The sequence below is a fragment of the Columba livia genome, chromosome 3, assembly GCF_036013475.1.
Source record: "Columba livia isolate bColLiv1 breed racing homer chromosome 3, bColLiv1.pat.W.v2, whole genome shotgun sequence".
NCBI lineage: Eukaryota > Metazoa > Chordata > Aves > Columbiformes > Columbidae > Columba > Columba livia.
Window position 1 is genome coordinate 66,809,897 of NC_088604.1, and position 26,610 is coordinate 66,836,506.

The window sequence follows — 26,610 nt, forward strand, 5'->3', positions numbered from 1 at the left end:
CAACAGCCTTATATTCTTCCCAAGTGGCCAGCCCCTCCTTCCATGACCTGTAAACTCTCCTCTTCCACTTGAGTTTGCCCTGTTTAACCAAGCAGGTCTCCTGGCTCTCTTCCTTGACCTCCTGTGTGTCAGGATGCTCTGATCTTGAGCTTGGAAGAAGCAATCCCTGAATGCTAACCAACTATCTTGGGCCCCTTTACCTTCAAGTACCCTTGCCCATGGGATTTCCCCTAGCAATTGCTTGAAGAGGTCAAAGTTGGCCCTACTGAAGTCCAGGGTTGCGATTCTGCTTGGTATTCTGTTCCTGACACATGAGATCCTGAACTCCACCATCTCATGGTTGCTGCAGCCAAGACAGCCCTTAACCTTTACTACTTCAACCAGACCATCCTTGTTGGTGAGAATGAGATCCAGCAGTGCACCTCTCCTAGTTGGCTCATCCACCTTTTGCATCAGGAAGTTATCATCAATGCACTGGAGGAACCTCCTCACTGTGGATGGCTGGCTGAGTAGTCCTTCCAGCAAACATCAGGGTAGTTAAAATCCCCCATGGCAACCAGGGCCTGTAACTGTGAGGCTGCTCTCAGCTGTCTGTAGAAGTCCTCATCAACTTCCTCACCCTGATCTGGTGGCCTGTAATAGACACCCACAACAGTATCGCCCCTGCCAGCTTGCCCCTTAATTCTCACCCACAGACACTCAACTCGCTCCTCATCTGCCCCTGGTCACTACTCAATACATTGTAGTTGCTGTCTCACTAAAGAACAACTCTACCACCTCGCCTTGCTGGCCTGTCTTTTCTGAGAAGGACATAGCCATCCATGACCACATTCCAGTCATGTGAGCTGTCCCACTACATCTCTGTAATTGCCACCATATCATAATCTCCTGACCGAACACACAATGAAGAAAGGCATCATCTGTGATAACATGGTCAGTGGCATCTTTGGCATGAATATAGGGCAGTGGTATTACTCAGAGATAAGTATGTTGCACGATTCACTCAAAGGCAAACACAGCTTTTAACGCCAGAGTGCATAGTCATGTGCTTTGTATGGAGACACTTAAAGAAAATTATTTTTTCCACTCATTTGTCCTACCACAGATGTCAGATTTCAATATTAGTTGCCTTCGCAAGCCAACATTATTAATATGTGCTGCTATGTTTGATGGGTAAGTAATTAATCAATTTCTTTGGTGTTTTAGGAATCTTTTAGACAGTTTCTTTTGGGGACATGCAGTCATAAAGATAGTTTTGCTGTCTTTTTTTTCTTTTTTTCTGTTTTAATATTAGAGTACAGAAGCAATGAGTTTTGTTTATGAAGCTTCAATAATGACACAGATTGACTGGAATAATACTTCACTTAATAGGTGCTACATTTCCACCCAATCCCAGCTCTTAATACCAAAGTATGGTTTTCATAGCTTCTAAGATAACAAACTGACATCAGGTCAGGAGTGAGCACTTCAAGTTACATGACAGTATAATTTTTGGTAAAAGTTTGTTAATTACAATTGATGTAAAATAATGGAAAACAGTTTTTCAATAAAAATAAACCTCTGAAAATAATTCAGTAGACTGGTATAATATAAATACCAACAGTTATCATTACTGGGCAGGAAGGATGATCTCAGCTGATCAGGTTGATTTTAGCTTCTTGTGTTTTATGTAAGTAACTTGTGGCTACTCTTTCTCCCCTGAACAAAGTTGGCCTCATGATTCAGTCTATTGGGAACAGTCCTGGCCACATGTTGTCCATTGAATTGTGGATTGTTTGGGAGGAGCATAGCAGGGACAAGCCAAAACCATGTCAGAGAAGATGTGGACAATCATGGGACAGTGACTGATCCTGTTCTGTTTACTGGTATAGCTGTAGTCAGTGTCTGGAGATACCTGCCTCAAGAACAATTTCCCAGCCTCTTGAAGAGCAAAAAGGAAAGGAGGGGGCTGGTCTTTGTAACTGTCTACAAGATGCACAGAAGCATTTGACACTGTGGCTGGGATGTTTAGGGTGCTGCACTGGAACGGGGAAAAAAATCAGTGACAGCCGTTCCTTTCCCCTTCCCACTCATCTTCTCTGAGATAGAAAGAAGCAGCAATAATGAATCAGTCCTCTTAGGTCTTCTGGGATGCCATACCATGGAAAGATGCAGATGGTTCACAGAATCTCTCCACACTCTGTATATGGCCCAGGTTACTATATCAGCCCATACCGCTTCAGGGCAAGACAGAAATTAGAGGAGTCCTAAAACTGTTTTCTGTTATGGAGCTTTCTCTTAAGGAAGAGTTCCATAAGCTTAACTGAAGTTACTCATTGGAGTGAAATGAGCTGTAAGTAAACTGCTGGTAATTTTTAATTCCATAGTTTATATTCATGATTTTAATATCTAATATCTCATATGAAGAGCTTCAGAGGATGGTTGTTCAAAGAGTTTTATCAAGCCGTTAGCTAGTGATTAAATTCTAGTTTCATGCTTTAAGGTAAAGACTATTTGAAAGGGTTTCAGGAAGGTGTTTTTATTTTGTCCTTCAGGATTTCTTCCGGCATTTACCTCATTGGATCCAACAGCACACAGCCATGAATGATGCTGGTAATTTTCTAATTGAAACATGTGATGAGACCATTTCCAGAGACCTCAAACAGCAGCTCCTGTTACTTAATGGAAGATGGAGAGAATTGTTTATGCAAGTTAAGCAGGTATGTGGTTTTGTGCTTGTTACTTTTAAATATTTACATCATCATTTCCATGCAAGCAAGACAGATTTGTTCCACTAGCAGGACTATAGGACAGCTTACTAAAGTGCCTAACTGTTCAGCATTATTTGAATTATAAATCAATCTCTGACAGCAGTTGACTTTATTAGGCCTATTCCTTTGTTTATCTTTTGGGGTATATAGCTTCTTATTTTTGGACATTTTCAGCTAGTATGATCTGCAGTTTTTCTTTACGTTCTTGATACAATGAATATTATTTACACATATCCGCTACCATTCTTTGAAGAATATTATTTGGTTTAAGTAGCTAATGTTATTGTAAACTCTGTAAAACTAAAGAGTGAAAATGCTGAAAATGAATATTTTTATTACTCTTTAATGAAAATTGTGTTCAGTTATACTACTGCAGCAATAAGCAGGTAAAATGCAAGTTAATTAACTAAATGTTTTCCCCAAATCAGTCAAACATTACTTCCTATCTAGTGCGCAAGGAGGCACTGATAATAAAAGAAAAACACCTACTCTTTATCTCATGGAAGAGATTCAACTGATTGGAAAAAGAAGTGATGTTTCTGTATTTGCTCTTTAAAAAGCAAAGAGAAGATGAGATAAAATTACACAGAAGTGTTTCACACCTCATAAACACATTAGAAAATATCTTTGCTATGGTCAATATACATCTAATGATATTTTCCCATTCCAGTGATTTTAAATAGCAGTTGACTATTTGAACATGCTGGATCTGTTTGTGTTTTTTTTTTTTACTGGCATGATTATTACCATTGCAGTCAAGTTAAACTGAAAAAAACATAATGATTGCCCCTTTTTTATTGTAGCTTTTCCAAACTGTTGACTAGAATGTTCTCAGGTTTTGTTTACTGATGATCTTTAGAGTGATTCACTATGGAAACAGTAATGCCCGGGACATAAATGTCCCTTCCCCTACTTACGCAGATTTTTTCATATGTTGTGATATGGTTTTACTCACTGGCTTTTCACCAGTTCTATCATACATCTCATTCTAATATTCATGTTTAGCCTTCCTCCAGCCAGCAGTTCTTTCATTGAAATTTCCCTATCCATCAGCTTTCCTAGGCTTTTCCTATTCTATTCTTTTTGCTGAATTTTCAAAATTGATACTGTTGGTAATGAGAAATGAATTCAGATGTTGATTTTAGGTTAGAAACAAATTAGTCTGGCATACTGTGAATGATCCAAACCTTAAAAAAGATTGACCTTTTGTATGAATGTTGTTCTTTTTAGTAACAGCACTTTCAAAACTAATGCAGGTGATTAATGAATTTAGAAGATTAGTTCTTAATATCTTGTATTTTATTGAATGTGCTTTTTCCAACAAACAATTAGACTGAAAACATGCTAGTTCTCTTAAGTCGTTACCTAATTGACGGACATCTAATTTGGGGTGGTTTTGTTTTGTTATACTTTGCATTTTCCTAGTATGCTCGAGCAGATGAACTAGACAAAATGAGGAAGGAATACTTGGATGGTGTTGCCCATTTGACAGCTTTTATTGATGGAAGCAATAAGAAACTTTCAGCCCCTGTAGAAGTGTCTTTCCTTGAAGTCAAAATGTTTGTACAAGAGTTAGAAGTAAGTGTCTTCCTTCCATTCCTTTCTTTCTCCTTCATAAGAGTGAAACTAGTACTATTTAATTCTGAGACCATACAATTATTTTAGTATACATTTCCACTATTATGCTATTTTGTAAAAACAGTTGTGCTTTTTTGTATAGTATCTGCTATAGCTGATATGAATCACTTTATGAGTGACATTTCCAAAACACTGTCCATCTGGATATTTCTTTCTGTGTAGTTTCAAATCACATTCAGTTGAGCTGACTGATACCCTTTGGCACAGTTTTCATGCATTTGAAATACAGTCCATTATTCACTAAAATCAACAGTGAAAACAATTAATTATTGGAATATATATATTTTATCTCTTGACATGAGACTTGTATCTCCCGTTAATGCATAAATGCCATTGTTGAAATATTTTTTTGAAACATTTGTTTCAGAATATTAAGCAGAAATTGCCTGCAATGGAAACTCAGTACAAAATGCTTACAAGAACAACTCAACTTGTTACAAAAGAAGTTTCCCAAGAGGAAGTGAATGAAATGCTTGGAACTTTGACAAGGATCAAAGAGCAGCTGAGCAAGGTTGCAGAATACTTTTTCTACTAGACATTGTTGACTGTTGAACTAATAAATAGTAAACTCATCTATATAAATGCTCAGATATATGCACTTGAGCGAATCATAGAATAGTTTGGGTTGGAAGGGGCCTTCAAAGGTCATTTAGTCCAACCCTCCTGCAATGAGTAGGGACATCTTCAACTAGATCATGTTGCTCAGAGCCCTGTCCAACCTGGCCTGGAATGTTTCCAGGGATGGGGCATCTACCACCTCTCTGGGCAACCTGTTCCAGTGTTTCACCACCCTCATTGTAAAAAATTTCTTTCTCATGTCTAGCCTCAGTCTCCTCTCTTCTAGTTTAAAACCATTACCCCTTGTCCTGTCGTAACAGACCCCGCTAAAAAGTCTGTCCCCATCGTCCTTATAGTCTTTTAATTACTGAAACGCTGCCATAAGTTCTCCCTGGAACCTTCTCTACTTCAGGCTGAACAACCCCAACTCTCTCAGCCTGTCCTCACAGGAGAGGTGTTCCAGCCCTCTGATCATTTTTATGGCCACCTCCTGGACCCTCTCCAACAGGTCCATGTCTTTCCTGTACTGAGGACACCAGAGCTGGACACAGGACTCCAGGTGCAGTCTCACCAGAGTGGAGCTGAGGGTCAGAATCAACTCCCTTGACCTGCTGGCCACACTCTTTTTGGTGCAGTCCAAGATACACTCGGCCTTCTGGGCTGCCAGCACATATTGCTGGCTCATGTCCCATCTTTCATTCACCAGTACCCCCAAGTCCTTCTCGGCAGCGCTGCTTTCAATACGTTTATCACCCACCCTGTATTGATACTGTGGGTTTGCCCCAACCTAGGAGCAGAACCTTGCCCTTGGCCTTGTTGAACCTCATGAGGTTCTCATGGGCCTACTTCTCGAGCTTATTCAGGTCCCTCTGGATGGCATTCCATCTCTCAGGCATATCAACTGCACCACTCAGCTTGGTGTCATCTGCAGACTTGCTGAGGGTGCGCTCAATCCCACTGTCTATGTCATTGATGAAGATATTAAGCAGTACTGGTCCCAGTATGGACCCCTGAGGGACACCACTTGTTACCGCTGTCCATCCAGACATTGTGCCATTCGCCACTAGATATATATTTATAGTAACAATAGATTGAGTTCAGGGTGGAGAAATGTTACTTTTTTCAGTCTTTAAAACTACCATCCTTAAATGGAATATTGTTTTCTTTAGAAGTAATACAGGATCAGCATTGGTCTGTCTTAAAAGAGGCAGGTAGCAAATATATAAACCCACATGCAGAGGAAGCTGCTATTTATCAGATTTTACAACTTTTTGTAATTATTTGTTTTCTTTAAAATGACAAAAAGGTTAAGGAGTATTCCTGTGCCCTGCTGTATGAATGCCAACATCTGCTGTCTCCACTGGAAGAACTGGAGAAACAAATCACGCATTTTTATGAATCTCTTGAAAAAGTCAATGAAATTATTTCTATCCTGGATCCTGAAGCACAACCTACAACTGTTCTTAAACAAAAAGCCCAAGTAAGTTTCAAAAACATCTTACAAAGATCTGCTGCCTCTGAATATTTACGATAAATTTTTCAGGAAATTGAATTGCAACTTGGTAGAGCGGAGCAAATGTTTCTTCATATTCAGGAAACAAACATAACCTATCCTAAAGTCAACTCTAGGCATAAACATAAAAAGGCTGAAACTTATGTTCCCTCCTACTGCCCATGGTTTTAATCCAAGAAATAAATACGAGATTTTTTTTCTTTTAATCTTGTGGAAATTGGACTGAAGTATCAGAAATACATTGTTTTTTTTATTAATCAGACGAAATAACATGACCAGGAGCTTCCCTAGGTTTTCTTGGACAATTATGGAAGTTTCTTAGAAGCATGGAAGTTGTTTCTTTGAAGTTGTAGTAGAACATTAACTTTTCTACCTGACCAATAAACATTTCATTCTGGAGGAATTGAGTGCTAGTCAGAACTCACTTGGAAAAGTAAACAAAAATATTAGGATTGTGGGATTTATCCTTGTGTGTGTGGTATATAGCCTAGAATTAGTCCCTCAAAATTGATGTTCACATTTCATTGGACTTGGATTTGACAGGTGGTGTAATTAAATGGGTTTTTATGGGAAGCTGAAATCTTTCAAAACTGTTTAGAGTCCTTTGCAAAAAGAAAAAAAAAAAATAGAACAAAGAAATTTCATTTTATGTGTGTATATATCTATCTGTCTGTCTGTCTATCTCTATCTATCTATCTATCTATGTATCTAAATATATATAAAATTTGTCCAATCCTGTAATGATGCTGGAGATTAGCCCAATAATTCAGCAAGAAGGGTCTTCTCTTGCAGTGACTTCAAGCTTTGATTGCATTTGGGTAAAAAATGATCTGGTGATCTTGAATTAAGCCAGTCCATTTATCTTCTGACTAAATCGTGTTCTATTTATGAACACAATCTGAGTGACTTGTCTGGCCTGCAGGTTAAGGAGCAGCTCAAGAAAGTGCTTCTTTCCTCTGCTTCTGAAGGTTAACCTGACCCAGAATGGTAAAATAAAAAAACATGTTTCTTCTGGAGTTACTTCCCAACCAGGGAACCAAAATCTCCTCAGTTATCTGGAGGGTGCTGGTTTCTGCTGATGAGAGAGTAAACAGAGATTTCTTCTGAGGAATACAGTGTTCCCTCAATAGCAGAGCAGTTTCCTCTCTACATAATTTTTTTTTTAAATCCTTTTTTTCATCCTGTGCAACTACATGCATGTTTTCTTCTCTCCCTCTTCTTTTTTTTTTTTTTTAATTAAAAAAAAAAGATGTAATTCTCATTACTTAATGCCATTTATAATGAAATCTAAATTCCAATAGCTGACATGAAAGGTTAATTTGTTGAAAGGCAAGAAAGGTTAACATCTCAGCCTGGTACTGAGAGCAGTCATTCTTATGTCTATTGCTTTCACTGCTGCCTACCTACAGTTATACAATAAATACAGACATCCCATGAAGTCAAATCACAGAAAAAATTATTGACCTGCATTTTCTAAAATTACCTGAAAGGCTTGGGTGTGTGTCTGTGTCTTTTTTTTTTATCAATAGCTAGAGCTCTATTTGGGTGCAGAACTCTGGATACAAGGAGAAAGTTGTGTGGTCTGTGCTATTCCATATAATGTTTTGTGTGGTCTGTTTGTTGTGGTGCTCTGATCTTGTCCCTTTTGTTCTTGTTGTCAAAAAATATCTTCCTGTTATTTTGCCAAACTTTTCTCTCCTTTGTTCCTGGCCAGGGTGGATATATGTTTTTTTCTTTCAGGATTTGGTAGCTTATCAAGAAAACTGCAAGAAGGATTTGTCCTTGATTGAGAGAAATAGTCAGAGTATCCTGCAGTGTGTGGCTTCTAGTGAAGTGTTACAGCATTTCCATCAGTCAACATTTCAGAAGAAAGTTACACAAGTTCAGATCACTTTTCAGGTAATTACGTCATGCCTTGGTGCATAGTTTTGAAAACTTGTTCATATACAGATGATCCATCGTATCGGATCTCCATTTCATCACTCCATAGCTACTGTCCTAGAGAGCTCTCCTTTCTGGTGTCGAGGCAGTAATTAAGAATTTGTCTGTATTAGGTTATAAGTGGTCAGGAGACTGATGATCATGTTCTCCATACAGTTGTTCAGAGGTGACCCTGCCTCAGAGGATCCAGGGATTTAAGGAGAACTTTCACACCTCTTGGTCTCCTTTGGAACGAGGCACCTGAAATCCAGCCTTTAGGGCTGCACTGGTGTTTGTTTCTCGAGACATTGTTATCTTGGCTAATTATTTGCTCCTATATTGCCATATATCAGCTTTCACACAAAACGTGGAAGATGGAAGCTTTTGCAAATAGTACTATTGCTGAGCGTTGTATTTCCTCAGACAGTGCAGTGGATTGTGAATATAGAAAGTTACATATATGTATTTATTAATGCATATATGTATTTATTAATTTATTAATACATATATGTATTTATTAATGTAAAGATATGTACTTGGGCTACAATTCTCTTTATCTGCAGAGATCTATGTTATTATTAGCCATACTGACATTTTGGGGCTTACTCAGCCCCAGTCTAGCCCCGCCACGTGAGCATGAAATTAACCCTTTTCTTGGAGTCAGATCTCCAGATGTTGAGTTCTATTAAATTTGCTTTCAGGCAATTATTGTTCAGTATTAGGCTATCTAAACTGAATTTTAAGCTACAGAAAATCATCCAGCAGTAAAGACCTGACCCGGCAAGGTGGTTTTCAAAATTTATATTGTATTTTGTGGATTGCACTTAAAGATATATGGGTTTAGTTTTACAATTTAGAAAGAAATAATTTAAGTTTAGCTTATAGTAACAGAAGCAGATACAGTTGTATCCATGTTACTATGTTAAACGTTACTTATTCTGTTTCTGTGAAGATGGATGGTGATTTATCACTTTTTGTGTTAGGAAAAAAAAGCCATGCAATTTGGCATAGGCATACAAAATGTGGCATACACAGACTTAAAATATTTATGGATCCAGAAACTGGCATTTTCTTATGTAAATGCATTCCTATATTATTCTGTTGTTATACACACATTTTTATCAGGAGACTTTAAAAAGTCTTAGCAAGATGTTTAAGTTGAGAACTACAGATTTCATTAGCTCACTGTATAAAACCGTTACAATTCCTTACACTGAGTTTTGTAATCAGTGAGGATGGTATGATAAAATATATGGTTAGTAAGCAGTGTTGAAATTACCTTGCTGCAGCTGAACTGGTGAACTGTTAATTTCCCCTGGTAAATTTTGTCATTTGCTTATGGAATTGTGCTGGGACAGACTATGAAGCAGAATAATTAAGAGCTGTGACTAGGGCTTCAAAACAAGAGGATTTTAGGTCAGCAACTAAACCACAAAATTTGCTTTCTTTTTAGTGGATTTCTTCCTGGTTGCTTATCTGGCCTACTAGCATGATAATCATACAAACCTCCTCCAGGTCAGAAGACCTGTAGCATGGAATTGTTTGGATCCATCAGTCAAACCACCTTCATGTAGAGTCATGTAGAGGAGGTAGTCTGCTACTGGGAAAAACTGAATGGCAAGCTTCTAGCCATACCAGATGCTTTACATTTAAAAGCAGGCTTTAGGAAAGAAGCACTACCCAAATGGTAGAGGCATTCTGACACATCTGTATTAGATAGGTATCTATTTTTATCTGAATGAAGGATGACATTAGCACAAGCCTTCATATAAGTATTAAAAATTGGAAAAACGGGAGCATGAAATGGAGAAGCTCTTGTGAATGGCATATATTTGAGAGAGTGGCGACAAGCAACTGCATTTTTTTGTAAGATCATGGTAAAAGAGAGCAAATAAAAAACAGTGAGAAAGTGGCAGCTCATTTTCTTTGCTTATAACTCAGAATATGGTCAGGAAAGCTGGTGACTGGAGAAAAAACATAGAAGCAAATAGCCGTTTGATGAAGAAATTTGAGGAGTCTAGAGCAGAACTGGAGAAAGTAATACAAATTGCCAATTGTTGCTTAAAAGAAAAAGGAAATCCTGAAGAACTTCTCAGGAAACATAGCGTGAGTAAATTCTCTGACCTTCCTCATGGAAATCTTCGAGTGCATGACATAGAAGTGAAAAACCTACTTAATTTTAAAATTGATGTGGATTTCTTTCACGTGTAGAAGTTATATAGATCAGGTCAAACTAATGTTAAGATTGAAAAATTAAAAGGAAAAAAGATCACCCCTCTTATTGATGCATGTAAGGAACCAGAAGGTTAACAGGGAAAACTCCGTAGAAATTAGGGTCGGGTTTGCCGGTAGAACCACTGGGAGTGAGGGCACTACAGTTTGGCAGTCTAATGCATCCGCTGCTTTGTTTTTCAGATGTGTCCATATCATAACCATTACTTATGCATGTAGCTTTTAAATCTCAGTGTACTGGCTGAGAATAAATTAATTTGCTGGACTTAGAAATAGTTCTTTCCTTAGCTCAAACTTCAATTCTTCAATGCAGCAGGATTATCCTTGGAACTTACAGGGTGTATTGGGGAACTGCATATTGGCAGGGTACCATATCAATAACCAGCTTCATCTTCTCATCTGCCCACTTCCCACCTCAACTTCAGGAATTCTTCAACCAGTTGGATCAGAGAGTCTTAAATGCCTTTCTGAAAGCATGTGATGAACTTACTGACATTCTCCCAGAACAAGAGCAACACAACCTGCAGGAAGCTGTGCGAAAACTCCATAGACAGTGGAAGGTTAGTTACACTCAATGATATCTGTGGAAAATGTGAGTCTCAACTTCAGAATGTTTCTGCATTACCTTTATGATGAAAAAAAATGAAATAAAATAAGTTGTATTATTTGGCTTCCTGCGTAGTTACGGAAAAAAAAAAAAAAAGGAAAAAATAAAAGAATTATTTTACAGCATTAGATACAGTTACACGTACAAATACCCTCTTGAAAAAGCCCTCTTAAGCAGAGTGCTCAAAAGTCAAGAAATGTGAGAAATTAATTATGAAAGCTCAACATACAGACATAATGATACCTCTGTTAAGAACATTTGTTGAGAATAGGTGCTATCTTCTCTTACTTTATGCTGATATTGCATGATTGAAGTTACTTTCTCAACCCTAATAAAACAAATTTGTAAGAGATCAGGCTATCAGTTCAATGTTACAGGTCAAAGCTGGAGTGATGAATGAGTGGTTTCCTCACCAGCATGCAAACAGGAACCTCTGGAAGCAGCTTTACTATTATTGCTTTATTGTTTCATACAGGAAATATTTGGTTGTATCTTGCCAAGAATCCAGATGTCTTTTTAATTTGCCTTATACATGCATATTCTGGTCCAGAAGAACTTGTGACCTTATGATATATCTAAGAGATATTAATAACAGCATTGCTTTATTTACTTAAATGAATATGGAGAAACCCTCATCTTTTAATGCATATATATTCTTTATTTTCTGTACTAGCAACTTTTAGACAATTTATTTGTAGTAACATCACACTGAGATAGTGGGACTAGTGTTTTATCTCTGTGCTTGTTTATTGCCCTGGTGGGTGTGTAGGATCTTCAAACAGAAGCCCCATACCACTTGATCCACTTGAAGATTGAAGTACAGAAAAGCAAGTTCTTGGTTACAGTAGAAGAGTGCAAAGCTGAATTAGCTCGACAGAACAAGGTGTTATCAAGAGAAGACAATGAAAGAATGATCAAGGAACACGTGGTATGAATTATATGCCACCACATGGGCATTTACAGAAATACATTTCGATGTCAGTAACAAATAAAAGGTCTGACCAACTTCTAAGCCACCGAACACTCTATGCACAACTAAATGAGATAGGTCCTTGGGGCCTTTAACAAAAATTTTGATTTGAGCTTAGTATGGTTTATAACAAATATATAGATATGCTTTGTGATTTCTACCAGTTTGTATTTTAATTGAATTTTCTGCTTTGTCTCCCATCAGTTGTTCTTTGGTGACAAGGGACCTTATCATCTGTGTGAGAAAAGGCTACAACGAATTGAAGAACTGTGCCAAAAACTGCCAGTTTCTGATCCAGTGAGGGCTACGTTGGAAAGCAGCCACCGAATCCTGAAGGACCTCAAATCCCAGATAGACAGCACATACATAAAACTAACGGAGCGCTCGGACACCTGGAAGGGCTATAAGAGCAGGTGGCAGCTCAGTTGCTAGCTGGGTCTTGTAGAACCTTATGTGGTCACTCCTCTAAATGTTGTCATAGATCAGTACCACATTAAGAATGATGCTGTGTTGATAGGTTCAAACAGAAAACAGTGCTTTATATAGTAATTCCACAAATTATCGTGGGGTTTTGAGTAGATTTTATAATTTGGGCTTAAATTTAAGATCTTACCATTTTGTATTGACAATTTTTCTCTAACTTGTTTCCTGGCTTTGCATTATGTGATGTTTTATTTCAGATTTTCTGAATTGGCAAATTGGATTTCGTCAACAGAAAGAGAGCTAAAGAAGATAAAGGGAAATGTCAGTGATACTGCCAAATACCAGCAATTTAAAGCATCTGTGGGGGTGAGCCCTTGGTTTATATTCTAACAAAGCTGTGGTCATTGCTGCTGGGACTCTGGATAAAACTGTATTCTGAAGCAGTGCAACTGTTTTACAATGGAAACTACAGTAGCTCTGCTGATTCCTGGTATTATTAAAAAGGCATTTCCAGGAGGAAGTTCCACATGTAGCAGAGTGTGGCAGAAGTTCCTACTTTTAATATTTTAGAGAATGGCAGGTCCCTTTGCCTGTATATTCAGAACATCCAAAATATAGAAGCACATAGAATAAACGCTTACCCCTCATCCTGCTGTGTGCAGAGTTAAAAGTGCTGTGCAAAGAAAAAACAAAATTTCTGGACTGGTTCTTTTTGAAGAATCATGTTACTGTCTTACATTTAGGGAAAGCTTCTGTAATAAAAATTATTTTCTACAATAGTATAACAAGGAAGGCTAAGATAATTCTACCATTCATTTTTTGCATTGGTGACTGGTAACAGAAGTGTGAGAATAGTTGAAGATTGAGTCATTTAGTTAAATTAGTTTTAGGGAATAATTTATTTTGTCACTTGAGACCTAGCTTGACCCTTATTTCTTTTTTAATTTCACATAGTAGGAACAAAAATAGGGATGTCAAATACTGTAAGAGTTTGTGTAAAAGTCATGAGCAGGCTAACTGTGCAGGGAAACATAATTAGGATGGCCTTGATGAAGCAGATAGACCTTCGTTTAATGGGTGTTTCCGTTCCAAAGGTCTGATTTACTCATGAAGTTTTATTGCTGGCAACTTCTCATTAGCAATGACACAAAAATATAAATGAACTACTGGGTGAAAAGAGGGAGAAAGATAGCTATTTAAAAAGGAATGAAAAAATACACAAAACCTTATACCACTTGAAATTTTATGTTTGAGAAAGTCATCATTTAAGATTTAAACGGTAACTGAGAAATTTGATCAATATATGGAAAATAGATATGTGTTATCTGCTATATATCTATCTGCTATTTTGTGAGGAAAGAGTACTCTACTTATTAAAGAACAATCTAATAAATAGTAGTGGAGTAAAGTCTGTGAAGGAAATGCTACAATCCCTCCATTGACTGGAACAGAATCAGATAGGATATGCAAATAGAAAAATACTACATTTCTGGTGTTTCAATTTAAGAACAAAGGTGCCACATTTACTCTACTAATCTTTGAACTGATACCATTAATTTCACTCATTAATATATTTTGTTTATTTGAAGAAAATACATTTTGATTCTTCCATAGGAAATTAGGAAGCGTATTAACAAGCAAAGAGAAAATCACAGCTGGTTGAAATCTAGACTTGCTGTTTTGATTGAATTATGTCCTGATGTGGAGGCCAAAAGGACAGAGGATGAGCTTTGTAAACTTTCCAGTGACTTCAAGGGACTCCTGGATTTGCTGGCTGAGGTACAGTATGAGAGACACAAGAACTCTCCATTTACAGTGTCACGTGAAATGACATCAGTCATCACTTTACAAATATAAGTTCCCTGCTGTTTTTTTTTGTTTGTTTGTTTGTTTGTTTTTGTTTGTTTTTTTTTTTATTAAACTGCAAGTATTCAGCATTGAAAAACTCATTTTTGCTCCCTGGGTAGGAAAGCCTTGAGAAAAGTAGGCAAAAAATACTGATACTATTATAATGGATCTTTTCCATTTTCAGGATCGGAGAGCATCGTAGTAAATGTTTCTGGAATAAAAACAACAGTATTTTTAGAGGCAAAAGATCAGTTTCTAAATATCAGCTCTTAGTGAACATTGGCAAAACTGCAATGTACATCAGTTCATGCATATAGAATTTGACCTTAATCTTCATTTATGTATTTTTTATGCTGAAATAATAAAGGAACTACTGTGAGGTAGTTCCAAATTATTAAGGATAGCTATGATGCACTGGATTTGCAGGAAAAGGCTGCGGTTCTCTGAGATCTGAATGATAATGACATACTGTGACTGATGAAATAATGCAAAGTTTTTAACCTGTAAGAAGCAAAAACTCTTAGAATCCACTGAACCCTTGAGTTTTATGGGATCTCAGGGAGCTTACTGCTCTAAGTTTTCACAGTGTAAAGAAAGATCAGAAGAAACTTAGAACATATTACGCTTAGAAGACAGAACAGATCTGTTTGAAAAAAAAAAAAGAAATTCAAGGCAGAGAAAGAGTTCAGACTTCAAAGTCCATTGTTAATGTCTTTTCCTGTGGAGGCTTTGTAGGTGTTCCAAATGTAAAAAGTTTCATGTATTTACTGAAACGTCTTTAAACTTCCACGATGTGAAAACTGTGTTTGGAAATCTGGGGGAAACAATGTTCTGTTCCAAGTGACTGCAAAAAAATTAAGATAACTTTTTTTTTTTTTAATTAAAGTACTTTTGCTTTTTGTTTCCTCTAAAAGTCAGAACTAAGGGAAGCACAAGTTCATGAAGATTTTTTTTTTTTAAAAAAAAAACAACACCAAACCAACCAACCAACCAACCAAAAAACCACAAACAAATAATTAGTTTAAATTTGGTTTGAATATAAAAGTATAATCTAAATGGCACTTTACACTACGATTAAGAAACTGCTGATGCTTAAAAGTCTGAATACTCTCTACAGCTGAATTTACAGCTTGTTGATAAGATGGATGAGACTGTTTAGACAAAGATTGATACTGGATATTTCCAGAATTCAGCAATGTTTTTTGGAGAGTAAAGACTAAACATTTATATAACAGGAAAGAGAATGGCTTGAATGTGAATGACTCTGCAAAGTGAATATGGATTGGAAAGAAAGGAAGGGGGGAAGAAAATAAAGGAGTTTCTTAGTTCTAGAATACTTCATGATTAAAACCTTAAAACACACACATTGTCTGAGAAACAGAACCTGTACTTGAAATGAGCTACCAGTAGTTAGCTGAATCATACAAAGAGGGAAGAACTTTCTGATATGTTGAATAAATATATTTTTTTCTAAAATTCTGCAAACTGAGACTGGCTATTGCACAACCTGCATATTGTTGTCCAGAAAACCAAGGCAACAGGGCATTTTAATGTATTTGTGGTTTATGAGAGCATTGTTCTAAAAGGGCCAAAAGTTTCAGAATCTGGGTCAGCTTGCAAGGGTGCGGACAGCATGTATTTTCTAAGCAGTCACAAATAAGTGGCTGTCACAGACAGCTATTTACCATATTGCAATGTAATAGGAAGAATGGCTAAACAAGACAAAGGTCTCCTTGGTCACGATTTAAGTCTACAGTCACTCTTTCTATGTAAAGTTAGGGGTGTCTGAAGAATGCTGGAGGCAAAAATAGTTTGAGTTTAGCCAATTTACTATGTTTAAAAAAAAATAAATTCCAAATATGTGTGCCCTTAAAATGTAAATGTACCTTTCAACATTAAATGCTTAAAGTTATCCGTAATTTTAGATTGAAAAAACATTAGGCACTGTTGGAGACTGTGTCCAGTACAAAGAAGAAGTTAAAAGTGCAATTGAAGAGTTAATCAATAACTCTAAAGAAGCCCAAGCAGAAGCTGAAAAGATCCTGGATACAGAGAGTTTATTACAAGCACAGCAACTACTACTTCATCATCAGGTAAGGCAATTACTCGTGTTCATATTCCTTTTATTTCTTAAGTAGAATGTATGAAATTACTAAATATTGTTATGTCCATTAGCATAACTCTTTATATTTAAACTTGAAAGACTTATAAAGGAAACGGTTTCATATGGCCTAGTATTGATTTCTTATAATAAAAAAAGTACACAGTCATCTTTTTAAATGTAAATGCCCAAAGATGGGCTTGGTTTTCAACATTTTGTTGTATATTATTCTATTTCACATGGGTTTCTTGGCATAGAACACCTGAAAAACAGACTTAATTTACTTGAAATTTTGAGTAAATATACTCTGCAGAATGTAGTCTCTCTCTTTTTACCTTTTTAAAGCTTGCAGGTCAGATCTGATCATGGTAAATTTGTCCCAATCCTGGTTTTGGAAATTTCTCAACTTAAGCAGCTTCGTTGTGGCCTCAGCTCTAAATGCTGGAGGGGGAGATGAACCTCTAGCCTCATCTCCTCCCCTAGATAGCTACTGCAGTGGCACATTGGCTTCCAGTTTGTAGGAGTAGAACAGGAAGCTTTTTATGCACTAATAATAGATCAAAACACCTGTGGGCTACAGTAATAATCAAATGGATTGCATGGAGCAGGAATCATGGGTTTTAAGGCCAAATATGGGAAATGAACTTTGAGGACTGCACCGATCTAGAAAAATAAGAATAATTTACTGTCAATATTTGGCCATGATATTTCATATTAACATCTATTTCTGTAAGGTCAGACATCTTATTGTATGATGAGGCACTACTATGTCTTATCTCTGTCTTATCTAAAATTTTCGGTGTTTGTAAAAGCTATTGTAGCTATTGAGTTAAGGTTCATATTCTTTCAAGGCTGGTAATGAGTCAAGCGTATTCGGAAAATAGAGCGCGTGTAGTCTTAGGACTTTCTGATGGTGCTACAAAGCAAAACACATCAAAGAAAGAGTTACGCAACTTGGCCATGCCCCTTCTGCTCCTGGATGAAGGCTGATATATTGCTTTGATCAACCTGAGGCTCCAGTCTGTGCAGAGCAGACCTGGATGCTTCCAGGCAGTCATGAGGAATGTGTGCACCTGTGGCTGCCGCTGCAGTTGCTCAACTATTGTGGCCTCTGGTTTCTAAAATATTGCCTTGGATAAATAGCCATGCTGTCACTCCTTCTCTCCAATTTGTATGGGAGAGTGTCTTAACACATTTTGGAACCCAAGGCGTAGACTTGATGAGTATATGAGATTTTCAAGGATACTTGCCACAGTTTATCCCTGTGACTGTCACTCTCATTGCATACCCCTGAAAAAGCAGAAAGTGGTTTCATTGTGCCAGTTTCCCAAAGAAGCTAAAAAGTCTAACAGTTTCTGTTGGATGAATCCTTTTAGCAAAGGACAAGGAGACTCCGTGTGAAGAGGCAAGATGTGCAACAGCAGATTTCCCAAGCTAAACAGCTGCAGATTGAAGGTGGACTGCCCAGCACAATGCAAGAAGATTTACAGAAGTTGGAAGGAACATTGGAGAACATGCAGCAGACTATGGAGAAACGTGAAGAGCAACTGCAGGTCGGTCCTTTGCAAGTAGAAATAAAAACTTATGTTTTCTTCTTCCCCCTTTTTTTTTTTTTTTAATTTAGTAAAATATCTTTTATTTTTTAATGTTAAAAATCTGAACTGGCTTTCTCAACACTGAATCTCGGTCCTTGGGTTTTCATGATCAGTACCTCCATGAAAACTTCTTGAAGTTGCTGGATACCTCTTAATTAATAAAGCAACAGCATTTTGTTTAGAAGTCCCCACTATTCAGTCATAATAGATATTTTAAATAATTTACTTGTGAATTAATTTTTAGATGGGCTGTCTCTCCTGGTTACTAAAGGTGACATTGCCTTTTAATTGACAGTCTTTAGGCTGAATATTGGATTAATAACACCTGATGCTGTGCAAATATAATCTTCACAACTACTGTGTGGAATACATGCTGTCATCCTAAATTTAAAGAAGGAAGAAAAAAGGCACAGAGAAATCAAATGTATGATTCCAGATTGTGTAACTAATCACTGACTGAACGGGGATTAGAATTTATAGCTTCTTGCACCCATATCTGAGTTGTCCTTTACATTTCTTTAAGCAGAATGGTGATCCAGCTGTCCACTATTTCACACAAATTTTTAAAGTCATCAAAACTATTTCCCATGATAAAACATATGATGAAAAACATGATCGATAGAGCTCAAATAACTTCTTAATGTAAGAATTTATTATTGAAACCAATGGTTTTCTAAGGAATCCCATATAAAAAAATCTTAGCTCAGGCCTTGCAGTACATCAGAATCAAGACAATATTTTTCTATACTGTCATAGTTCTTGTACTGATAATTAAATGCTGTATATTAATCAAAATTTTACACTGTCAGAAATGGAAAAATAGATTCCTTCATATGAGTTTCCTATGAGTAGGGATTTTCTTCTACCGTTTTGCTGTAATTTATTTAGTTAGAGGACTTGGAAATCCTTTTAGGTATTGTTGACTACCTGTCACCATAAGCATAAGCATCTGCATGTATTACTTCAGACTTCTTATAGTACATCCAAAATAAGATTTAAATATTGCTGAAAGCTTAGAGAACACTGCTTTTTGCACAGTGCAGTATGAATGAGTGAAAATGCAAGGGAAATCTTTTATTGGGTTCAGAACAGTTTTCATCTGTAAAGTAGATGGCATGTCAGGAGAAATTGTTTTGTTTTGTGTCAGGTCTTTCTCTTTGTTTCCTTCTTCAGTAACTTACAATGAAATTCTTTTTTTTCACCTCTACGATCTTTTTGTCTTTGTGTTTCTGTTTCTGTCTGTTTGTTGTTTTTGTAGGTCACAATAAATAAATGGGAGCAGTTTGAAAGAGACAAAGAAACAGTAGTAAAATATCTCAATCAAGCAAGCTCTGCACTTGAACGTATCTTAAACTTCAGCAGTTTAGAGAGCCTCTCATCAGAACTGGATCAGACAAAGGTATTCAATCTGTGAAATACAGGAACTGAGATGATGTCTTTCTGCCTTCCTTGTTAACATGTACTGAGCGAATTGCCTTCAATCTTTGGATCGTTTCCTGTTAATGCCAATGCACATGCAGATTAGAGACTGCATAAACTGTTTGAAGGTTAAAAGTTATTTTACGAAAAGATCATGAAGAATTACTCAAAATCTGCATCTGAAGCGCACATATGGAAGGTAAAATGATTTTGAAGACTTCCCATGTTGTGCTCAGTAATTACCTATACTATTATGGTAAGCTAAACAGTGTCAAGCACTGGCAAATCAACATTGCTAGTGTGCTCTTTGACAAGGTTAAGTGGACTATGCTGACTAGTACTCTTTTAGTCCTGAGGACAAAAAAGGAGAGACTTCTACAATATGGACATAAACCATAACATGCCACTTGCCCTTGGTAACACAGAATTGTTCCAGCCCATTTTATTTACTAATACAGAAGCAATAGCAGTGATTTGCTTTCCTAAGTGCCATGCTTTTCATGCTGTTTTTACCCTTTGGTGAATCTGATACTAAACTGTATATATCTTGGTTATGCTCAGCATCCATTGTTCTGGTGTATGGATTTACTGTTTGTGACAGAAAATAGTTGCTAAATAAAGTGAGATTACAAGCTGCAAGATACTGCAACATCCTCTCTGTAAAAGTTAGCATCTAAAGTTTAAATAAAGATGCATATTACAGAATCACAGAATGGCTGGGGTTGGAAGGGACCTCTGGAGATCATCTAGTCCAACCCAACTGCTAAAGCAGGTTCACCCAGAGCAGATTGCACAAGAATGTGTCCAGGCGGGTTTGGAATATCTCCAGAGATGGAGACTCCACAACATAGTCTTCCACAATTCACACATTTCTTGAAGAGTGATAGAATAAGTTTTGATTGGTTGAATTAAAAACTTTGGGACTTTTTCCCTTGCTAAATTTTATTCAAGCTAGTTTGCTCTAGTGAACATTTCCTAAATACAACATGAAAATAACTTTGTTATTCTATTTACACATTCAAAATATACATATTGGAGACAGATACTTTTTCCAACCACAAACACTGAGGAAAAATACTTTTTGTTTAAATATACGGAACTGTTTATAGTTGTATTAATGTGTCTTGCATCCCTACAGGAACTTTCTAAACAGACTGAAGCAATGGCAGTGCAGGCTGAGAATCTGGTGAAGAGTTCTTCTGAGATACAGCTTGGTTCAAAGAACAAGCAGTCCCTTCAGCAGCAGGCAAAATCAATCCAAGAACAAGTGAAAAAAGTGGAAGTTACTCTTGAAGAAGAGTATGTTCTTAACAAGTCCTAATATTTATTATCCGCTGTAAGATTGTATCAGATTTCTAGAATACCTTGTCAGCATTTTGTGTTGCACATCAGCTCCATCATTTACAGCTTGCTGTGGCATAGTAATCAGGTTACACTATCAAATATGTCAAAATAGTGTGTGCAAATAAACAAAATCTTTGCCTAATAATACGTAGTTTATAAATCCACCATTAGTTACATTTAACCTGTCACTTATCTTTAAACCTCAGTCTCATGAAGAAGGGATAATTAAGCTCATTCTTGAAGTAGTAGACTCTTTTAGAAAGAAAAAAGTCTCAGTGCAAGTGTGAGAACAGCACATTTACCATATTTGCCTCAGTTTTCAGTATTCAACTTTCTCCATAGGAATGCCAAGTGCCTTCATCTTAGCTGAATGCCCAGTTTTTATTTCATGGGCAATATCAAAAGCTGCTTCTGCTGCTGCAAATAAAAAAGGCATAATTTGTCAAATTTTATTTAAAAACTGAAAGTTCAAACTCCAAGAAAATATTGTTAAATCCTGTAAATATATGTAGCTTTTTGTATTTGTAAAAGTGTCATCCCTTTTCTCAAGTGAGTAACTCAGTTAACACGTTACTCAACTTCAACTTCAGCTGTTGCCATTCTCATTTGATCTATATACACATACATTTATATGTGTCCATGAAATTAGTATTTTTGCACATATAAGATCTGATGACCAAGTCATGGATATATGTGCCAATTCTATGTTGTCTTACTGAAATTATTATGTGTAGCTCTACAAGTTTAAGCGCGTACCACCACCTCCATCTCAATATGAGCAAAAGGCAATGCCCACATTTTTAGGTTTTTTTTCCCCTACTGACCATTGTCATGTTAATCTGGCTTTAATTTTGTGCCATATTCTTCCCAATACAAAGGAACAGCTGTAAAACAGAATAACTAGCCTCTGCAGCAGATGTAACTTTTAGATTATTGGTTATCTATTTTTTTATATACCACTTTCTCCACTATGAAGTATTACAGAGATTTGCAGTCAATTCTGCCATATCTTACTGAATACTTTACATTATACATAATATTCTGCAATATTAGAGAGAAAACTAGTGTGATTTTTCAATTCAAGAAACTCATCCTTCCAACTATGAATATTCACTTTTTTAATAATGTCATCTATTTTTAAATAAAAGCCATAATTGATATCCCCTTTCAATGTAGATATGAGGTAGGTTTTATTTGAATATATGGATTTTACCGAATGTCTGTGATACCACAACAGATAATAAAAATAAGAAAAAAAACCTGCTGCAAAATATGCAACTATATGCAATTCTCTATAGTGAATCTACAGAACATACAATCAGTGTGTAAGGGTTATGTTGTGACTCCCATTATCAATAAGTACTTGGCCAAGTACTTTATAGTGGAGGTATCCCAAACACATACTATGCCAATGAACGGGAAAGGGAAAGAAAAGTTTGAGCAGCTCTCCATAGTCAGCTGCAGAGCAAACTTAGCACCTCTGTTTTCCAAGGAGATCATGCAGAGCTCTCTAGAGTCTTTGAGACTATTTTCTTTACAGTCTGCAGCTTTCTGACAACTTACAAGGAAGGCAGATACAAAGGCAAATGATTTTCAGCTCTTGTGCCACTGATTTGGTCCCTCGATTCTGATTTCCAGCAGCATTTTTTTGGGCTGGACTTGAGTGAAATACTTTTGCACTTTATTTTCCTACAAAGAACTTGAATTTGAATGCAGTCTTATCAATAAATGGCTGTTGATGTGGCTGGTTTTCGTTTGGTTTTGGATTTGTTTTGTTTTGATTTTTTTTCATTTTGAAAATAAATAAGACAAAATAGAAAGGCCAATTTTTACATTTTTACGCTCTGTGTTTTCTTAAAGCTTCTTCTAGCTTTAATGAGGTGAAAAAGAATTTTTTTTTTTTTTTAACATGGAAGGGTTTTTAAGGATATATTTAAAAGGCAAAGGTATTTTGGAATTTTGTAATATTCAGACTTTTCTGATGAAGTTTTAATATTTTCAGTGAAACAGAAAAAGTATGTTTTGCAATATGTGTGTAGGGCCTGCATTAGCAGTGGTTTCTTTACAATTATTTGAAAGGCGGCTTCTTTCTTGTGACAAAAACAAGGGTGCTTTGTTTGCTATCCAAGATACACAAGTATCAGTCATAATCTGTCTCTGTTTAACATATTTATAATGTATATTTCAAAGAATATAAATCTATTAACAACTTTGAGATAGTTGAGTCATTTCTGTTGTTGATTCTTTGGCTCGATATGAAAGCATTGCCTGAGAAAACACAAACTTCCCATAAGATGGGCAGGTTGCTGTGATAAAAAAACAAGTTTAATAAAGCAGCCAAGCATTGATGAATATATGTACATCCACAATACACTGGTTTAAATAATTCTGTCTTACTGACTATATGACTAACATCTATGCACTCAGTTATCTCAATTTTTAAATATCTGACATAATGATAATTCCATATTATTTCATCAAAATCACACTCATGTTACTTTTCCTTTTTCTTCCTGCTATGATGAGATTCTTGATGTACAGCTGATCAATGAACCTGTACTCTGTTTCCCCTGTCAGCATCCTCACTATGGCAAATATACTTGTTTGACTTTTTGGGTGCATAGTCTAAGAGAGAACCAAGCACACAACTTGGTCCTCTAAAACCAGGAGTTTCTAAAGTGACCCTTGTGTAGATTGAATGAGTCACATTTTTATTCTAGCACGAATATGGGCAGCTTCATTACATTAAACTGTTTATTCTTTCTAATTAATTTGGTTAATTTTAGTATTAAAAGCATGGAAATGGTGAAAAACAAGTGGGATCATTTTGGCAATAATTTTGAAGCTCTGTCCATCTGGATAGCTGAACAAGAGAAAGAACTGGAAACTCTGGAAACATCATCATCTCCTTTGGACATGCAGATCAGCCATATCAAGGTGATTAGTTCTTGTTATGTTTAGCATTAAAAGCCCATTTAGCTGTCATTTTGCTAGGGGCCAAATGGGAGAACAGATATTTTACCCATTTCAGAACTACCCTAATGTAACAATGGCACACTTTGTACACAAATATACTAAGCAGTAAGGTTTTACATAAACTAAAGGAAAATTCTTAAGACTGCCTTCTATATTAGTGTTAAATTTACATATATGGAGCCTTTGTGTGTATGGTTAAAAATGTTATTTAATTTATACTCTTTTTGAGTCATTTCAACTGGTGTACAAAATAGCTGCACAAATACAAGGTGCATAAAGCTTTTTTATTTTGAAACATACATCAGCTAGTGGATATAGGACTTGATTTGAATCCTGCAAGCTAACGTTATAACTTGCTCTATGTATCTTTTATGCTGAAATAATAAATAAACTGTTGCTTTTGGTAGCTTGCAAACCTACATACCATTTATTGTGATTATATTTACATCGTCTTAAATTGTGTGTACATTCCTGTAGATACATAATGGTTTAGTTTCTTGTGGCTAACTGAGGTGCATGTTGTCTCCAAGCATTGCGTTTCAAGGGTTGACTTCATATCCTTCCGCAAATTAAAATGTATCTTTCTGAAACTTCATGATTCTAAGGGAGTTTTTCAATATGCAGTGCACGCTGCCATTTTCTTCTATGACTTAGCTGTTCCTCAGAAATGCACATGTGTACAGCTGCTTGCAGTGATGGACCAGATTGACACTAAGTATTTCCAAAGGATCCTATTAAGGCATTTGTTTCATGTGACAGAAACAGATTATCGACAGATTTTCCTGTTTTTAATTTTATCACAACTTCACATACACCAAATAAATAAAATATTTTGATTTCATCACTGAAGGTGCTTAAATTCTTGCTTCATCACCACAGCAATTTAGAAAAGCTTCCTTGTGAAATAATGTAGATGCATTTATTCCACTGGCATACACTGTCATGTACTCTTACTTTTCAGTAGTTAATAGATATGATTCAAATGCTTAAGGCAGAAAATAAATGCATCAAATGGTGTTAATATTGCATTATGTTGTGACGACAGCTCTTGTCCATCTCAATGGAGCCTAGTTGAGCCCTACTAGTCCATTCAAGCCAGTTTCCTAGAAAGATTGTTCCTTGCAGAATATGGTCAACAGGTAATTTTTATAAATGTCTGAGTGAACAAACATAAGGCAGAGAATTTTCTCCAGGTAAAGCCTAGAATACATTGTTATAACTGACGTGAACAAATGAGCTTTATGAACTGTGATATGTGAAATGAGTACACTATCCTCTGATACATGGACATAGCTGGAGGTCTTTTCAGCAGCCTTGCTCTGTGCCTGATTTTGAAGAATTTATTATGTTTTGGTTTAAGTTTCATAATATCTAGTACAACATATTAGTGAGGAATATTGCAACATGAGGCAAATGAATAAAAAATGGTGTGCTTTCTGATATCTTTGGCTGACCAGATAAAAGCCCTGGAGTCAGCTGAGTGCAATTGTCATACATAGTGGTCATATTCTACTTTTGGTGACACTGATTGCAATGCCCCCCCGATAAATTCAGTAGAGCCAGATTTTCACCTACACATTTATCCGAAATTCCTGGTGAACAAAATGACAGTTATCACAAGTAGTTACCATTGGTGGCAGATGCAGTAAGAATTTGAAGGCCTCAATTATCCACCTTCTTTTATGTAACTGAGTGAATTTAACAGGATAACGTGGGAGTAAAAAAGCGCTGCCTCATTTGTATCTACTGCATTGTTAGATAATTTCAGCCCCAGGACCAAAAATCTGGTACTTTTCCTCAGCACCATATTTTCATGCAAAAGAGATATTTTCTAATCCAAATTAGTTCAAAATGATTTTCATAAAGAGACGCTATAAATGCTTACAGCAGCACGTTTTTTTTCTGTACTGTCACCCTGCTAATTCTAGACTCTGACTGTTGCAGTAAGCCACTTCTGAACTTTGTAATGGCAAGTAAGATACCGTATTTATATCACAATTATAGCAGAAGGTGGGCACATTCTATGCTTTTAAGAGTGCGTTTTCAGGAAAGTTTTTGGTTGATGTCATATACATACATATCTTAACATTTTTATATCTGAGAACACTGTTGCCTATTTCAGTTTGAAAGAGCACTCTTACACTTTCAGTTCCCTCCCAATGAGTGTTTTTCCCTGCTTTTGATAAGAGCTTCATGGGCAAGCTACATCAGCAAAAATGAAAATAATTCTGTTGTGATAAAAATCCTATTTCCAAATTGACTGATGTTTGCTGAAAATATAGCCACTAAATGTGAAACACCATAAGTTTCTGTCTTGGATGTTGTAGCTTTCAGTTTGCCTCTGATTTGAAATAATAACAAGCACAAAGTAATAGGTGAAAGTTGTTGTCAGGCAGTTGATGAAATGTAAAGCCAGTGTGAGTTTGTCTTTTTGCATTTACTAATTGATAGAGAAGACAGCTGAAAAGTACCAAAAGCCATTATCACCCTTGTCTTATGGCTTACTATTTATACTGTAATGTGGTTCTTTATTTAATCCTCTGCCTGAGGTTACACTCGCCTTATCTCATAATCTAATTTAACTTATTCTTTATTATACCATAGAATTTCTATTTAGAAAATAAAAACAGTCTCTATTGGTTTTCAAATCATAGCATGTTTTATTTTGCAAGTGCTTGAAAACTTATTAAACACAAATAGAGTTAGGGTTTAGCTC

General features: G+C 36.3%; 1 protein-coding gene across 18 annotated transcripts in view; it reads left to right on the plus strand.

The window, feature by feature from the left end:
* The window catches only part of SYNE1 (spectrin repeat containing nuclear envelope protein 1), a 300,382-nt gene that overhangs the window by 94,032 nt on the left and 179,740 nt on the right, over positions 1–26,610 (plus strand). For 17 of the 18 annotated variants that reach the window (XM_065057381.1, XM_065057392.1, XM_065057386.1 and 14 more), the window contains 16 exons: positions 2,535–2,699; positions 4,176–4,328; positions 4,756–4,899; positions 6,253–6,426; positions 8,200–8,358; positions 10,321–10,485; positions 11,037–11,171; positions 11,988–12,146; positions 12,393–12,601; positions 12,869–12,977; positions 14,226–14,390; positions 16,385–16,552; positions 17,937–18,113; positions 19,414–19,554; positions 20,713–20,873; positions 23,705–23,855. In XM_065057381.1, coding sequence (XP_064913453.1) covers positions 2,535–2,699; positions 4,176–4,328; positions 4,756–4,899; positions 6,253–6,426; positions 8,200–8,358; positions 10,321–10,485; positions 11,037–11,171; positions 11,988–12,146; positions 12,393–12,601; positions 12,869–12,977; positions 14,226–14,390; positions 16,385–16,552; positions 17,937–18,113; positions 19,414–19,554; positions 20,713–20,873; positions 23,705–23,855 — 2,535 coding nt within the window. The remainder of the gene's footprint in view (positions 1–2,534; positions 2,700–4,175; positions 4,329–4,755; positions 4,900–6,252; positions 6,427–8,199; positions 8,359–10,320; positions 10,486–11,036; positions 11,172–11,987; positions 12,147–12,392; positions 12,602–12,868; positions 12,978–14,225; positions 14,391–16,384; positions 16,553–17,936; positions 18,114–19,413; positions 19,555–20,712; positions 20,874–23,704; positions 23,856–26,610) is intronic. The other variant, XM_065057389.1, reaches the window with a different exon arrangement.